Source organism: Gymnodraco acuticeps, unplaced genomic scaffold (assembly GCF_902827175.1).
Source record: "Gymnodraco acuticeps unplaced genomic scaffold, fGymAcu1.1, whole genome shotgun sequence".
Classification (NCBI taxonomy): domain Eukaryota; kingdom Metazoa; phylum Chordata; class Actinopteri; order Perciformes; family Bathydraconidae; genus Gymnodraco; species Gymnodraco acuticeps.
In genome coordinates this window covers 492,501-509,462 of record NW_022990673.1, presented here as the reverse complement: position 1 = coordinate 509,462, position 16,962 = coordinate 492,501, and the positions used below count along the sequence as shown (strand labels likewise).

Here is a 16,962-nt window from a genome sequence, read left to right as displayed (position 1 = left end):
GTCAGGGACAAAGTGAGGCTCCGACACAGGATGCCACAGATACTGAGCCACCTGTAGTGGTGTCTGAGGTAGAAGATCTGCTATCACTTGACCCAGGGTTGTTCCCAGCTAGGATGAGTGACAAGGACAGGGCAACTATTGTAAAGAAATTAGCAATGCGAGAAACAGATCAAGAATTTCCACATGATTCAAAGGGAAAGAGATTTCCAGATTACTTGAAATACACCAAAGCAGATAAGGGTAGGGGAAAAGTGAAAAGGGACTGGTTGATTCACAGTGAAAGTACAAATGCACTGTTCTGCATACCATGTGTTCTTTTCTCCAAGGAGTAAAAAATACCCTCTCTTAGTGCTTTGAGTAGTGACCAGGGATACAAGATGTGTGACGTCGAGTGGCGTCGCATGTATGATAAATTCCCAAGCCATGAAACAAGTAGGAATCACAGGGACTGTTATTTGCGATGGAAACACCTACAGTGTTCGGTTATGACTGCATCTGGCGTTGATCATCAGTTGCAGAGAGAGCTACAGTCTGAAATTGAGAAAAACAAAGCTATCTTGCAGAGACTCCTTGATGTCACTCTGCACTTGGCAACGAGGAATTTAGCTTTCCGAGGTAAAACGCATGCTTTGGGCGATGTCCACAATGGAAATGTTGTAGGTACGCTAGAACTTTTGTCACGATATGATCCACTCTTGAAAGACCACTTAGACAAAATCAGGACATCCAAAAAAGGAAGCCAGCTAACTCATTATCTGAGCCCAGACATCCAGAACGAGTTTATTGAATTGTGTGGGGGAAAGGTTTTAAAAACCATTCTGACGGAAAGGGAGGATGCCATATACTATGGAATCATTTGTGATGCAACGCCTGACATTTCCCACACCGAGCAAAATGTTGTGCTCATAAGATATGTACATTATAATGAAGACACAGGCGAATGGGAGATCACTGAAAGATTTATTGAATTCAAAGATTTCAACGGAAAAACAGGATGTGAAATAGCAGGCATGATAGAGAGTGTGCTTCTGGATCTAGGGATAGACATTAGTGATTGCAGGGGGCAAGGGTATGATAATGGGGCGAATATCCATCCATCCATCCATCTTCTCCCGCTTATCCGTGGTCGGGTCGCGGGGGTAGCAGTTCCAGCAGAGAGCCCCAAACTTTCTTTTCCCTGGCGACATCAACCAGCTCTGACTGGGGGATCCCAAGGCGCTCCCAGGCCAGCAAAGAGATATAATCCCTCCACCTGGTCCTAGGTCTACCCCTTGGTCTCTTCCCAGCTGGACGTGCCTGGAACACCTCCCTAGGGAGGCGCCCAGGTGGCATCCTAACTAGGTGCCCGAACCACCTCAACTGGCTCCTTTCGACGCGAAGGAGGAGCGGCTCAACTCCGAGTCCCTCCCTGATGACCGAACTTCTCACCTTATCCCTAAGGGAGACACCAGCCACCCTGCGGAGAAAACCCATCTCGCGCGAATATGTCAGGGAAAATCAAGGGAGTCCAAGCCCAAATACTGAAAAAGAATAATCTTGCTACTTTCTCACCTTGTGCCTCCCACACGCACGTTGAATCTGGTAGGCGTGCATGCTGCAGAATCGAGCCCTGAAGTGTCCAACTTTTTTGGTTACATTAACCGCCTCTACACATTTGTAAGTGCCAGTCCATCTCGTTGGTCTATATACAAAAAGAAAACAGGTTGCTCTGTACATAGGCTATCTGACACTCGCTGGAGTGCGAGAATTGATGCTGTGAAACCTGTAGCAAAGCACCTACCTGGTGTCATTGAAGCCCTTGCTACCATACTGAGCTCATGCAGTCTCACAGGTGAGGCCAGATCTGAAGCTGTTGATCTGAGGAACTACCTCATGTCATTTGATGCCATTGTCCTTCTCACCATTTGGGTGAAAGTATTGCAATCTATTGATGACAGAAATGTGATACTCCAGTCAGGGAAAATCTCAATAGAGGTGGAGGCAGGTAATGTTGCTGCACTAAGAGATGAGATGCAGACTCTCAGAAATGGATGGGATGCTATTCGGTCTGAGGCATCAATGGTAGCTAAGGAAATGGAGGTTCCACCTCATTAAAAAAAATAACTTTACCATGAGAGGAGGAGGAAGAGGTTTCATGATGAAACTGCTGAAGGAACAGGTCAGGCGGATAGGCCAGAAACAACATTCCGTAACACTGTGTTTTTCACTGCCATGGACCAGATCATAAGTGACTTGGACACTCGGTTCCAAACAACAGCAAATATAAGAATTTGCTGCCATACTTAAAATTGGGAAGTTGAGTGACAGTGTCATGGCTTCTGTGTGTCAGCCACTGAGGGAGAAATACTCACAGGATCTCACAGATCAGTTTGAGAGTGAGATAAGGCATCTCAATACAATATTTTCTGCCACTTTCCCCCCTGATTGTAGCTCTCTTGATCTACTGAATGCAATATACAAGATGGAACTCCAGAGCATTTTTGGAGACGTTTGCATTGCCCTCAGAATTTTCTTGACGCTCCCAGTTACCGTAGCTGGTGGTGAAAGATCATTTAGTAAGTTGAAACTTATCAAGAGCTATTTAAGATCTACCATGTCGCAAGAGAGGTTGAACAGCCTTGCAATGTTATCTCTGATACGCGGAGTGAAGCAGGTAGGACCCAAACGCAGATAATACTGATAATACCTTTATTTCAAGGGCTCTTATCGAACATATCACATGGAAACAAACAAAACACTCTACGGTGAACTAGGTCACAAACAAAAGAAGCACCAACCCTGAATACGGAAGAGACCAGACTAAATACAGGGAGGGGTAATCACCAGACGAGAAACAGCCGGGCAGGGGAGGAGAAACACAAGGGCCACAGGTGAACACAATCAAACAATTAGACACACCAGGGAAACTAACGACAGGGAGGAAAAACCCAGGGAGAGGGACCAGACAATACACAAGGAGGAAAACATGACATAGAGAACAGAAACACACCCATAACAAGACATACAAAACTAAAACGTGACATAACACAAGAATCATGACAATCGATTGAAAGCAAGCTGGCTCTGTCACTTGATTTCAAAGAGCTTGTAAAAGATTGTGCCACCAAGAAGGTCCGGCGATTGGCGTTCGGGATTTAGGGATAAAAATCCAGTCTATGACAGGATTGTGGGATGTTTCCCTATAGTAAGCTGACAGGCTACAGCCCACATTGTGAACAATTACTATCTGATGCATAGTCCTCTAGCACTACATTTGTCATTGTTTGCTGTAAGTGTGTTCATGTCCTGAGAGTTTATTGTTTTATAATTGTGTTCAAATCTTCAGTTAATATATACTTTTGTCCTTGTGTTGTTCAAATCTTAATTTAATAAGTCAAAGAATGTTGAGATTTTTTGTTTGTTCATTCCTGTATTGGGTGTAATTTTCAATTAAATAGACAGAAGATAAAGTTGATAGTCAGTGCATGTTGATTTATTGCAGTCCATTACAGTTCATTAACTTCAACAGGGTTTTCGAGGTTGGGTTTCATCGTGTCGTTTAGGGGGTGGACGCAAGGTCATGACCCCACCAGTATCCAAGAATCCTGAACTTCCTGACTTGTCACTCGCGCCTCCTCGAATTACTTGCGCGTGTAACAGGTAGGGCTTTAGCACTCTGCTGAGAAAGGCAGCAACCCGGCCGCTACAGCAAAAAAGCTAGTGCAATGCATTAAATAAATGGCCAACATTTTTTTAGCGTGCGCGCTCACGCGCACTCGCATGGATTGGGGGCCCACAAATAGATTCTTTCATGGGGCCCAGAATTTCCAGCTACGCCCCTGCCCCCACATATCAAATCCCAACTTACTTTTTTGTAAATAACCAACGGTATCAAGAGGAAGTAAAGTCCCCTGGTTTGTCCCTTATACCCTAACTGCCATGATGAGACAACTCAAAATCAAGTTTCCAAAATCCGACACTGAGGTGGTCTTAACGCACCGGCAGATGACAGCGCTGACAAAGTGTGTTTCCCGCAGCGAGACGCTACTAATTGTGGGCTTATCATGTTGATTCGGCCACAACAGAAAAAAAAAAAAAAAAAAAATCTCGCTCTCTCCAGAGGGGCAGGTCAGCCAAAAAGGCCAAACGGGCCGTTGCCCTGGCAACATTACCCCGTACCTGTGCACGTCCCTGCACCTATCAATCATCAAACCGTGGGGTCTTATTTCATTACGTGTTGATTTCTATCAACACGTAATGTTGTATCGATGTATATAGAGATGTAGCTACTACAGCAAATGCAAAAGTATTCTCCGTCGGGACTTCCTGGAACAACACCACGCCGTTATCTTGATTTTGATTGGCCAGAAGACATTATCAAAGATGTTCTATTGAGAAGACGATCACTACCTGACAAAAGTTTTCAAAACCGTTTCTAGTCTTCGGTATTCTTGTTTTTGGCGTGAGAATAGTTTGGGCAGCGTGAGAGCGTGAGATTGAGAGTGAAAGCGTGTGTCACACGCCAGATGCGTGAGAGTTGGCAACCCTGATTTAAGTACAGTAAATGTAGTTAGTTACTTCCCACCTCTGTTGAAGAGGTCCAACCTCCGGGTACAGCCAGTCCCTCCTGAACGCACTTTGGCAACTCAGTCGATTATTGTTCCTGCGCAGCCGAAGATGACTTCTCCAGTCACCAAAGCAATGATAGAGTCCTACGCGCTTATGTTCATGGTAATGGGCTCGTTTTTCGTCTATTTCTGCGGGATGGTCTGGGCTTTTTGCAACCCGAAACTGAGCGGAGCAGAGGAGGAGTGTGTGGGCGGGAAACAAGCAGCGGAACCCGGGGACGACTGTTGGTTTAACGCTCCAAATCCTCCGGAGAGGAATTTCAGGTGCGTCTGTACGCATCTGCCGGCACCGCCGTACACACAGACCACTTATGTCAACTTTTGGGACGATACCGATAGTCTGATGTCAGACTGCAATGCATTTTGCCGTGAGGATCATGGCATTAACAACCACATTGGACACAGTACCTCCTGGACAGCAAAGGATAGACAGATTGTGACCTAGCCTACCATCCATGACTGCACACGTGTCGTTATCCTCATATGTTATAGTGCTTTATGGAATGAATTGACTTGCAAGAAGTTGGACAAGAACAGGCAAAAGTGTTTATTGTTAAACCACAACATATATAATTATTTGTCCATAACAGACATTTCATTTCATGCTTATGAGTATCTTGTTGATTTGAACTGTAAATTCAGTCTTGTATGTTGCAGTGTCAGGCAAAGGACAAAGCTATTTCTGTTAGCGTATGCTGGTCCCAAATCACCAGACCGAAATACAATAGTCTCCATCCTAGAATCGTGTCATCCTGTAAGCACCATGATGATCCAGGTCCTGCGGGACGGCTGTGAACTTTCCAGGATTATTTTTGTTTCCCTTTTAGTTTCTTTCTTACTTCACTTTCTAGATGCAGTAGTTGCTCATACAATGCCTCGGATGTTTCCAAATCAATATCCATCTGCAGAGGGGAACAGACAACACACAACATTAACTATTTTACAAGATTGTTTTAAATGAAATGTACTATATATAGTATTCTTTGCCATACTTTGCGTGGCTGTATGTAGTTGTTGCCTAGCCCAGATGTTGAGCTGTGGTACTTAGCTTGAGGGTCCAGTGATTCAGGCTTTTGCTTAAAGAGCCAGAACTACAAGAAAGAGCAGCAATCATGATTTAATTTGTACACAATTGTGCATGAAATCAGAAATATTTGATTGACCTACCAGGGCTTCAGATCCATTATAAGGGTTCAGGGTGAAGTTGTTGCAGAACATCCTTATCTAAGATCACGAAAGAAAAATGCATTCAGAAACAACCAAAATCATTTCTGATGTGTGTGTCTGACATTTTACTGTCAGAGATGCACTCACAAGCCAAAAGACAGGCATGAGCAGGGTCCAGAGGAAAGCTGGGAATGAGGGCAGGATACCGTAGGTCATATTGGTCATCACGAAACCAGGACAAATGACAGATGAGTATAAACCCTGGAGAGCCGAATGAACACATGATCACATTTATAGACATCATTGGAGTTAAAAGAAAAAAGTTAATTTAGCAGGTATGGGTACACAGCATGTGAGGTGTGTTTCTGAGTCGACCTGTTTGTTGTGGTGTGTGTTGAGCGCGAGGCTGAGCAGGTCCGAGGCATATTTGGAGGAGCTGTAAGGTTGTGTGCCTCTCTGGTGCTGCATGTCTTCGAGGTTAAAAGCCGGGCGGTGAGCGTTACTTGAGGAGGTCCAGATCAGCTGGGATGTGTGGCCGGCATCACACAGAACTGGTTCCAGCTCCCTGATCTGGACATAGAAAAACAACATTATAATAATCATCAAAAAATACATCTTAGCAATTCATTGATGCTCAGTTTCAGCCAGGTAATACTATTTCATGAAACAATGAGGAACTTCTTCATTGTTTCCCCAGCAGTTTGTCTTGAAACAAGGCAGAATGAAAAAAATGTGTGTGGGAAACAGATGATATTACTGTATCTTACTAATATCTCTTACAATGCAATTTACACACCTTTATGTTAAACTAAGATTGTAGAAGCAAATTCCTTATTCCCTCGTACATTTGTCGCTCCATTCGGAATTGAGTTTATTATATTTTTTGTGCTTTAGGTTTAGTAAATTGCTGTAGGCCCCAGGACGAGCGGTAACATATGTTTATTTTACAAAACCCTTTTTGTTTGTTTCTAACCATAGCAAGCTATTTGAGCTGATGTGTAAATCATACTTACAATGTTGTTCAAATATATCTATCATCTTTGTTAAGACTACAATATAAAAGTGTGTGTAACTGTATAGGCCTCAAGAAATTAGTACATAACACTTCTTTAAAAAAGATATACTAGAGATTTTAAGTTGCAACAACAATGGCATCTCCTTTCGTATCTAGTATCACTAAAGTCATTTCAGATTCCTTAAACTAATCAGGGAAGTTCAATTCCTCCCAAATTTGGTTAAATGTTTCATAAATACCGTCACAAAAAATGTATATGTCTCTGAGCTGTAATGAAGAGTTTTTTTAATACAGCTGCAAAGACAGATTTTTATTAGAGAGGAGCTTTGAGGACATTTGTCTGCGATGGAAACTTAATACAAGTCAGAATGAATCTTTAATCTGCTAATGCACAGTAAGCTCGATACGGTCCGCAGCGTCCTCCAGCCCAGGACAGTCCTGTTAATTTTTAATGAGCATCGTTGCTAAGTGACAGGCGGATCCAGTATCACCTATACTGATCCCATCAAGGGGAAACAGTATTACTGTCAGAAAACTAAAGGAAATCTGGTTTTGTATTAGATTCTTTGTTGTTCAAAACATATACCAGATAATTCAGGAGGCATAAGAGTAAGTACTCACTAATAAAAAGTGACCAAAGAGGTTTGTTGCAAAAACTTCCTGCAGGCTGTCAGCGGTGACGCAGTCCTTCTGTGTAAGGATCCCCTGACCTGTCGTAAACATCGTGATGATACCACTGCAAAAAATAACAAAGTTAGAGAAGCTTTGAAAGGCAGCATAGGAAAGGTTTTAAATACATTCCTTTTAAATCTTTATATAGACTGGACATTTTAAGCATATAAAGCTAGTTACGCAGCTTATCAATTTGGAGAATCTTTAAAAGTAAAAAGTACCTGGAGAAAAGACCTTTGAAAAACGCATTTACATCGAATTGTGGGTTTGGCATGATGCCTGCATTCAGGTAGAGGCAGTCCAGCCGGTTATACCTGCAGGAGACAATTCACACACATTTCTGAAACACACATATAGCATATTGTCTATGGATGAACATGTGCTATAATGATGTATTTTTGATTTGAGTGTGTATTGTGTACCATGCTGTTGTGTGTATATCTGTTGAAGTAATACTGTAACGATAAAGTAATCTTTGTTGTTGACATAATTGCTTTACTGTCTATGTATTCATTCAGTTTATACAGGCTAATCTTTGCATCCTGGCACTATTTCTGTTATGAGTATGCTGCTTCAGAATGCTAAAGGTTGATGGTCCAAATTGAGGCACATTGATGCAAATGCTTACTTTGTGTGACAGAAAGTATAAAAAAACATCTTTCTCAGTCTTAATAAGATCAACATTTATTCTGTCTCTTTTACTGTTGTATTACCTTAGCTTTAAGCACGACCAGTATGTTCATTTGTGTGCTTTTATGCAAATCTCCTGAGTGTTTAAGTGACAGATCTATGACCTCCCACCTGAGTTTGACCTCCTGTGCAGCAGCGAGGACGGAGGAGATGCTGCTGGTGTCCATCTGCAGGAGAGCCACCTGAGCTGAGGGGTGAGAGGTCAGCAGGGCGGAGCGGGCAGCCTGAGCCCGCTGCATGTTCCTACAGGCCAGACACAGCTGGAGGCTCTCAGTGTCCTGCAGGAGCCGCTCACACAGAGCCAGGCCGATGCCACTGCAGGGAGACACACACAATGTAATGAAAAACATATAATGAAGGCATTTACAGATTGCATTTATAAGCAAAATACTTTAATGTACAAAATGATACAGGTAGTTGGGCTAGATATTTCTTGACAGGGAGGTTTCAAAAGTTGACATAAAGATCAGTTTCCTACACGTACTACGTAAATATGGTCTTTAATGGTAACAACATTCTTTCAAATAGTTTTCTTTTCAAATAGTTTCTTCAGTAGTATTATATTTTGCTCCTTTAAAAAAAAGTATCTTATTTTTTCTGTGTCTTTGTAGGCACCATTTCCTTGATTGTGAAAGACTACTTTATAATAATAAAACCGGTTCTGTTTCTGATCAATAACAACAGCTACAAATGAACTAGAAGACTCATGAATTCATCACACCTAAGATGCCAGACATTACCTATTAGCGCCAGTCACCAACACCACCTTATTCATCTTCTCTTGCACAAACTAGAAACAAAACTGCAAACCAAAAACACAAAATGTACGACCAAATGTTTGTTCAAAAGTTACACAAGCCAACAAGTCCTGTTTTTCCGAGGATGTGGACTCATGCCCTTTACCCCTCCCCATCGATGTGATTGGACACTGCAGCAGCGATCAGCCAATGAGAGGTTGACTCCATGTTGCTCAGCATGAAGCACCGCCCACTCAGCGTCAGATAGGCATGAAGCAATACTTCTTAAAGAGATAGAGTTCCCAGTTTAATTTTTATTTGTGTTTTTTTCAACCAATGTACAACATATTTAGAATCATTTTCACTGAAAAGCGTTGAGTACAAATATGTAATTAAACCAATTGTGAAATATGTCGGGGTGCCACTACACTTTTACAACTATACATAGTCATTTAATTCAAAAAAGAGATAATAAAACATTTAGTGAAAATATTAATTTATCCAATGGGAATCACCAAATGCTTCACATCGATCAAATGTATCCAAAATGCATATCATGGTTACCTTAGACATAAAGATTATTTCACCTCACCCAGAGAGATATGGAGGACTTCCACATAAAAGTTGAAACACATAACGGCAGATATGAGTCTCTTTTATGGAGAAGGTGAGTGGGACAAAGGCCTCTGATAAGAGGGGAGAGCCTGTACAATACAGCTGAAGTGGCTGAAAAACAACAGTGGTATGCAGTATTAAATTCAAGCTAGTAGATAGTTATACACAGAAGTATGAGGAAATAAGAGAAACGACTCCAGTATACATCAACAAAAGAAAGAACAAACTATAACTAAAATTGCAGATGAGTCTTCGGCTGGTTGCATTTCTACATTTCCTTCACCTTTCTCATTTAAAAAGGAAATACACTTTCTTTGTCAATGTAGACGAACCATAAGCAGGCATTCACTTCTTCAACACTCACAACACATTCGGTAGCACCTTCCTAATGACACATACTAGGGGCCCCATTATGCTACTTTTCAGTTTCCATGCTTTAATGTTCAAAAAGGTCTTTATTTTTCCTATTGTGCCTGTGCTGCAGCACCTCTTTTCACCCTCTGTCTGAAACCAGAGCAGAGTCTGCTCTGATTGGTTAGCTGGCCGACTTGTTGTGATTCGTCAACCACTTAGAGATGTCCCGCCCCTTAGCCTGTCAAGTACAATGTGAGTGAACTTTGGGATATTAGCCTTTGCAGACCATTTACATGCAGAAAAACCTATTTAACATACTACAGGAAAGGGATATCTCAGAAAAAGCATAACAGGGCCCCTTTAAACCAACATATCAAAACACAGCCTGTGTTCAAGATAAGCATGTTGCAACATCTGATCACCTATAAAATAGTGATCAGCTTGTGATGAATGCAAAATGATAACAGTTGAAAGTAGAAAAGAACAAATGTTTGGTAGATCCCAAAAGTGAGCGGGAAAGTTACAGAACCACATAAAATATGATGCTCCAAACAAGTCAATTTAAAGAGAATATTCATTTACAAATATAGCGACAAAAGATGAACAGAAAAACACATTTAAACATATAAATATCAATACAAAATATTGTTATTTGAGATTAAGACGTATCTTTTAAACAAACACAGTCATGTACACTTCATGTTCAAATCACAGATGAAAGACTGCAGGGAGATGAGAAACACTGAGATACTTGATGATATTCTCAATGAGTGGAGCTTTAAAACTGAGATGAAATGTTTGAAATGCAACCGTAAGGGTTGGCTCCACCTTTCACTCTCTACATTCAAGCAGTCTTCCAAAGAAAACACATGTTTTTCAACAGTGTAATCAAACACTGTAACATGGGAAATTTGAAATTATAAAATGAAAGTAATATACATTTTTAAAAGTGCCGAATGTCAATTGCTACATTTGATTTTTGGCTTCATCAACACACCTCACAACCTTGAGAATACTTGTGTGTCTATAAAACATCTTAGCTAACGTGATTGTGCCGATTAAACTCAAACTGAGACACATCAAAAGTCTTTGGTAGTCCATGTTTGTAGAGTCCATGAAACAGTCGTAGCAGGAGGCTCTCATCATATTTCTCTACTGAAATATGATAGCTCTAACCTGGATTGTGTCTGAATCATGGTTTACTCTTGTCTTGCACCAACACTGTCTTAAACATTGCCCCAGATTAAGGCTGTATATCCAGGAGGGCTCGGTGTATTTCCTGGAAGGAGGGCCTTTCCTTCGTGTTCCTCCTCCAGCAGCTCAGCATGATCTTGTAGAGCGAGTCCGGACACAGCACAGGCTGAGGCAGGTAGATCTGCATGAAGGGGTCAAGAAGTTAAGCCACAGATACGCAGATCTTTATATGTATGTGAAATGTTTGGAACAACACTCACCTGTCTTTTTTGGTCCCTGAAAAACTCCCCTGTGTTTTCTATCACCTGCTCGTCAGTGAGCTGAGAGTAGGGTTGCTCCTTGCAGAAGTTCAGTATCTCCCACAGAGTCACCCCGAAGGCCCACACATCACTGGCTGTGGTGAACTTACCCTGCACAACAAAAGGTGGTGATATGTCCAAGAAAAAAGTATTTTTGGTGTGTGATAAAAGTCATATCCTTAAAATGTACCCCCACTATTCATGTTACTTTTCATTCTTAAAGAAAACTTATTTTTCTCACCTCCAACGGGAATGAAGAATCATAAATATTGGAGACATTTCTTGATAAATGTAAGTAAATGGCCATCTTCAACAACTGAAAACTACACCAACCTTTTGTTTATAAACTCACACACACCTCATGCATTATAGTCCAAGTCTTGTTGCTCACTACTTCCCAATCACAGGCATGTTTGCTGAACCCAGACTTTTCATTTAACCAGAATTTTGTACATAGTATTATTTAAGCGATAAGGCCAAACAAACTAGTAAGCATGTGAGTGAATAAATGACTCAATTATTCTGCAGTGTGAGTTTGTAAACAGACGTTGTGATATATTTTCTCTTTTGTTAAACCGTGTCCCCGTTTCCTTCCTTTATCAAATATATTCTCTGTTTTCAGACTATTCATTCACTGGTGAGCCATGCGAAAAAAAACAGTTTCTTCAAGAATCAAGGGTAACCAAGGTTGATTGATTGGTAAACAAATGGTCATTTTTGTGGTGAATTATTCCTTTAAGTAGTGGTGCTCACCAGCAGGATGCTCTCCCATGACATCCAGCGTATCGGCAGCACGGCTCGGCCCTGGATGCGGTAGTAGTCCCCACTGTACAGGTTTCTGCTCATGCCAAAGTCAGCGATCTTTATCGTGTAGTTTTTACCAACCAGGCAATTCCGCGTGGCCAAGTCTCGATGGACAAAGTTCAGAGAGGAGAGGTACTTCATCCCCGATGCTATCTGAGCCGCCATATAGCACAGATGACTGAAACTGGAGAAAAAAGAGAGGAAACAGGGTTGTGAGTTGTGGATTGAAAAACTGAAAAAAATAGACCTACATATAGAGATCTAGTTTGTTCACCACCACTCACCTGACAGTAGGTGCGTTGCTGAGCAGAGCGAGTTGTCCCTCGGGCTCGTGGCGGGACATAAACTGGTTGAGATCTCCGTTCTCCATGTACTCTGTGATCATACAGAGAGGGTCGCTGTGGATGCACACAGCCAGCAGGCGGATGATGTTGGGATCCTTCAAACGTGACATGATCTTTATCTCCTTCAGGAAGTCATTCCTACCAAAAGACAAAAAGTACTGTAAACGACTTACTTCACAAAGAAATACATCCAAATGTTATTACTTCAACATGTTCATTTCAAGATATCTTTTCAGTTTCAGTACAGGCTAATCCTGAAATCAATACCTTGCATTTTTGCTGGCGTCTGAACGGAGCATCTTCACAGCCACTAAAACTGGCTGATCCACGGGGATGTCAAATAAAAACTCTTTATTCATGAACTCCTGCATCCCGTCTGCTTCACACAGGTGCACCTGAGAGAAAGAGGAAGCAGAGGAAAGCATCATTTATAACTTGTGCTTTTAAGAGCATCTAGATCTGTCAGAAACTTGCAGCAAACTGATAAAGGGTTCAAACCTCTCCAAACTGGCCCTCTCCCAGCTTCTCTTTGAACGTGAGCATCTTTCGGGGGAACTCCTCCACTGCAACGTCCTTCCCTGACAGCAGGTCCATAGTCAGCGCAGGGATGGCGTACGTGTTGCTTCCTGTCACACCCTGCAGGTTCACAATGTCGGCCTCTGCGTAGTGAGGGGCGCCATCTTGCACTGCAGTCGTTGAGGTGGATTTAGACGCTGCTGTGCTGGTAGAAGCTGGAACACAGCATGGAACAAGATAATGTTGATAATGTATTTAACCTTCAACATATCAACTGGGGAAACCGCAGACCCTTTAAGCGATATTGTTTTTCTAATCTTTGTATAACTTTTTCCAGCAATTTGTTACTGATGACTTTCTATCATTGTTTTGATAAAGATAAGCTGTTAACAGATGGAAAGATTTATCCAGTTTATGTTTGCCATCTTTCCTAATTTTGGGGGCAGGGTTGGTCATTTTGAAGGAGACAGACAGAGTTCCTCATATACTTTATCTAATTACGTTCAACACAATGTGAAAAACAACTGAAACTTTTCCTGTTTTTTTAGATAACATCAATTACATTAGTCAGAATGTTTGAGAATTGGTTTTTATGCCAGAATTTAAAGCAAAACTCACCATACACAGCACAACATACAGTTTAACACTCGACAGGATGAGGTTTATCTGAGTTTATACGTAAGCAAGCAGTCCCATCTGTCCACCTACCAGACTCCTCTGAGCTCTGAGAAAACTCCGGCAGTTTACATATGATGCGTGAAGGCTCCTGGTAGTCCGGGCCGAGCGGGAAGATACGTTCGTAGGTGGCGTTAGACTCCTCCTCGCTGATTGTGCTCGACTGGTTGTGGTTGTAGGCGAACGTTTCACTCTGTATTGACAAACTAGCAGTTAGTTCATCGTCCAGCATCCGGCGAGAGGCCTAGAATAAAGGATGTGGGGGGTGAAGGAACAGATCTGACCACCTCCCGAAAGAAGATTCAATGGAATTTTGATATATTTTGCATCATCAGTGATTGGCTCACCTTCTCCAACATCTTCTGCCACACCTGCCTCCACAGGATGATGACAATGATGACCAAGAGGATGAGGATGATGGCCACTAAACAGCCAATCAGGATCCGGGTGTTGCTGTCATCTATTTTGTGGGTGGGGTCGTCCTCTGGGGAGAGAACAGGAGGAGATACATTATATAATATGCATGCAAGTGAAGATTCAGGATCATAATGAACCTTTCAATAAATCAGTCCTTATATACATATACATATATATATATATATATTTGCTAATCAATATGACTGAACTAAGTGATATTAAAGTAAATAAATGTTAAAAGGACTTTTGTGAAACACAGAATATGTGTAAGCAGGTAGTGTGACTTAAAAATACTGGGTTCATTTATTTAGATGAGCCAAATCATGGACAAGGCTATTTATGAATGCTGAGTGGAAAAGAGACAATGATGGGATTAGTTCCATCTGTGCTTTCCCTGCTGTGACACATTCAAATGCCTGCGGTGATAAAACCTCTATCAAGGCCATTAGGATTTTCATAAAAAATTTAGATTACTATTTAGAAAAGGAAGGTTATCTCCGTTTATTGTATTTTGCATTCGAACATCTAAACATAAACTATGTAATGTTTTCATTTAATTTAAATGTGGTCTCTTGTTTTTTGTCTTCATACTCTCCTGCGTTTTCAGGATAATAACTTCAGTGCTTATTTGTTATGTCTGCATGTTGTCAACAATATGCCATATTGTTATATTAGCCATGCATGTCACGTAATGTTTAATGAAGGCCTTCATAAAGTGTGTGAGGGTGGAGCGATCACTGACCTGGTAGTATGTTAGGAGGCAGTCCTGTCTTGGTTGTAGTCAGCGTTGTGTTGTACATGGCTGTATCTGAAGGACAGACAATACATGTTTCATCATAGATCTGAAGGCCACACAATGGACCTTAATAATAATATTCTTAGCAATAACATCATAATAAAAATAATAAGTAATACAATATTTTTATACAGAAAATATTTCCAAATATATTTTTATTTTGCATAAGTATATAAACTTAAAGGTGTCAAAGAAGATATATATATATATAAAGGAAAAATACTTTCTTACTACAGTAACAGATAACACACACAGTATACCTGACTGGAAGGTGATCTCGCTGAACATCATCCAGGCGTCTGCAAAGTAGAACTGGCACTTGATGGCGCTGGCCATGTTATTGAACAGGTTGACGGTGATGAAGCGAGCGCTGGGATTCTTCTCGTCCTCCACGGGGATGAAGGAGAGCGGCGAGGCCTCCCAGTCTGCCTCAGAGCGGAAGAAACACAACAACTGGCGGAAAGCCTTCACGTGCCGTGAGTACATGTTGTTGCAGTGGATCTGACACAAGACAGAAAAGGTGGGAGGAAGGCCAGTTAGGAAGGGGTAAAACAGATTAATAGAGTCAGTCATACAAAAAACTATAAAGAAAGGAACATAAGGGAGGATATGGTCATAACTAGACTCATCTCACAGGATTAAATGGCACTTTATATGTACTCGGGAAAAAGAACAGTGTAAAGTATCAAAACTTCAATCATTTGACATACATCAACTCAAAGAAATGTATACTGTAAAAACCGGTCTGCACATCACAACCATCAGTAAGGCTCTATTTACTTTCTCAGGTGACACAGGGTTTCTTAGGAAAATCTAAAATGTTGATCTATACATGAATATCGAGATGTTGAAATGACACGATGTTTCACTCTTGTACAGTAGGTGGCAGTATGCAGCTTAAAGATGTTTGCAATCCGTCATTAAACTTAGAGAAGATAAAGCCACATGTGGGAAGACTTTTACTTCTGATGAAAGATGTAAGCTTGTATGTTCAGGATCCTCACCTTCATGGTAGTGAAGTTGCGTATGCGGTCAAACTCAAACATGATTTCAACATATCCACTGGGGAAGCTCTCGTTGGTCCAACCCACGTAGTCATAGCCGGGCCAGACATTGTAGACGTGACTGAGTGTGAAGTCATCCAGGCCACACACTCCATCAGTCAGCTGGCCCAAGCCCTCCGTCATACTGAGAAACAAGGGAAGGTTAAAAGAGATGCATAAAATACAACAGTGGGACTAGGTGCATTTACTCAATTACTGTACTTAGTTTTACATTTAAGGTACTCATACTTAGTATTCCATTTTCAGGCTCTCTTCTACTTCACTACTGTCATTCTGGACTCTAAAAATGTGTGCTTTATCTGTCAGTGTTAGCAATGCTTGGTAATATTGAAGCGACCTTGGGTATTATGAAAGGCGCTATAGAAATCCAAGTTATTATTATTATTATTAATATGATGAATCACTGTAGACCCAAAACTATAAAAAGCAACCTTAAATATGTACAGCAGTAACAGGCAACATATACATTTATGCAACAATAATGACTGTATATTTACTGTTTATGTCTATTTTCAAGCTTATTTCAATATTCAGTCATGTGCAATGCCTTATTTATATAACGCTCTAAATTGAGAAAAATGCTTGGTGCTATCATTTACCACTAGATGGCAGCATTGTCAAACCAATTCCTCACATCTGCTGCTGGCTTTGATGTTGCAATAAAGGCCATTTTATTTTCCCTCTGCCCTGTTGCCACCTCAGAAAGAAGGAGGCCTTATTGTGTTGTGGAGGACTTTATTCACAATGCTATAATGTAAACACTTCTGTTAAAAAAAGTGTGATTCATTTGATACAGTGTCTAAACTTCATAAAGAGGGTTGACTCAGTCATTCCTATGAGGTATTGCCTAACTAAGAAAACCACAATGACCCACCAACGCCTGCTGTCTCTTTGCTTTCACCATGGAGACAGGGCATCAACAATGTGAGGGGAAAACGCACTGACGCAGAATGAGAGCAATGATGAAGCAGTGCAGTGGTGTGTGAAAGAGGAAGT

General features: G+C 41.3%; 2 protein-coding genes across 3 annotated transcripts in view; both read right to left on the bottom strand.

Moving 5' to 3' along the window:
- Window positions 1-5,130: 5,130 nt before the first annotated feature.
- Window positions 5,131-9,046, bottom strand: hsd17b7 (hydroxysteroid (17-beta) dehydrogenase 7). The gene is made up of 9 exons (XM_034229698.1): window positions 8,892-9,046; window positions 8,263-8,466; window positions 7,683-7,775; window positions 7,411-7,525; window positions 6,150-6,344; window positions 5,922-6,035; window positions 5,775-5,831; window positions 5,600-5,698; window positions 5,131-5,509 (listed from the first exon to the last, which is right to left on the bottom strand). The coding sequence occupies exons 1-9, from the start codon at window positions 8,924-8,926 to the stop codon at window positions 5,414-5,416; spliced, it is 1,008 nt and encodes a 335-aa protein (XP_034085589.1). The 5' UTR covers window positions 8,927-9,046; the 3' UTR covers window positions 5,131-5,413.
- A 136-nt stretch (window positions 9,047-9,182) lies between these two features.
- ddr2a (discoidin domain receptor tyrosine kinase 2a) overlaps window positions 9,183-16,962 on the bottom strand; it is a 35,451-nt gene continuing 27,671 nt past the window's right edge. Inside the window, exons 7-17 of one of the 2 annotated variants that reach the window (XM_034229683.1) lie at window positions 15,907-16,090; window positions 15,163-15,403; window positions 14,849-14,914; window positions 14,037-14,173; window positions 13,723-13,933; window positions 12,997-13,229; window positions 12,766-12,893; window positions 12,439-12,636; window positions 12,104-12,338; window positions 11,312-11,461; window positions 9,183-11,232 (exon numbers count right to left, since the gene is read on the bottom strand). In XM_034229683.1, the coding sequence (XP_034085574.1) occupies window positions 11,101-11,232; window positions 11,312-11,461; window positions 12,104-12,338; window positions 12,439-12,636; window positions 12,766-12,893; window positions 12,997-13,229; window positions 13,723-13,933; window positions 14,037-14,173; window positions 14,849-14,914; window positions 15,163-15,403; window positions 15,907-16,090 (1,915 nt within the window). In that variant the 3' untranslated portion in view covers window positions 9,183-11,100. The remainder of the gene's footprint in view (window positions 11,233-11,311; window positions 11,462-12,103; window positions 12,339-12,438; window positions 12,637-12,765; window positions 12,894-12,996; window positions 13,230-13,722; window positions 13,934-14,036; window positions 14,174-14,848; window positions 14,915-15,162; window positions 15,404-15,906; window positions 16,091-16,962) is intronic. The other variant, XM_034229684.1, reaches the window with a different exon arrangement.

Coding starts and splice junctions, on each gene's coding strand:
- hsd17b7 (XM_034229698.1), bottom strand. CDS start 8,926: ATGAATAAGGTGGTGTTGGTGACTGGCGCTAATAG. Junction 7,776..8,262: donor GCACAGGAGGTCAAACTCAG/GTGGGAGGTCAT, acceptor TGTCTCCTGCAG/GTATAACCGGCTGGACTGCC. Junction 6,036..6,149: donor ACACACACCACAACAAACAG/GTCGACTCAGAA, acceptor TCGGCTCTCCAG/GGTTTATACTCATCTGTCAT.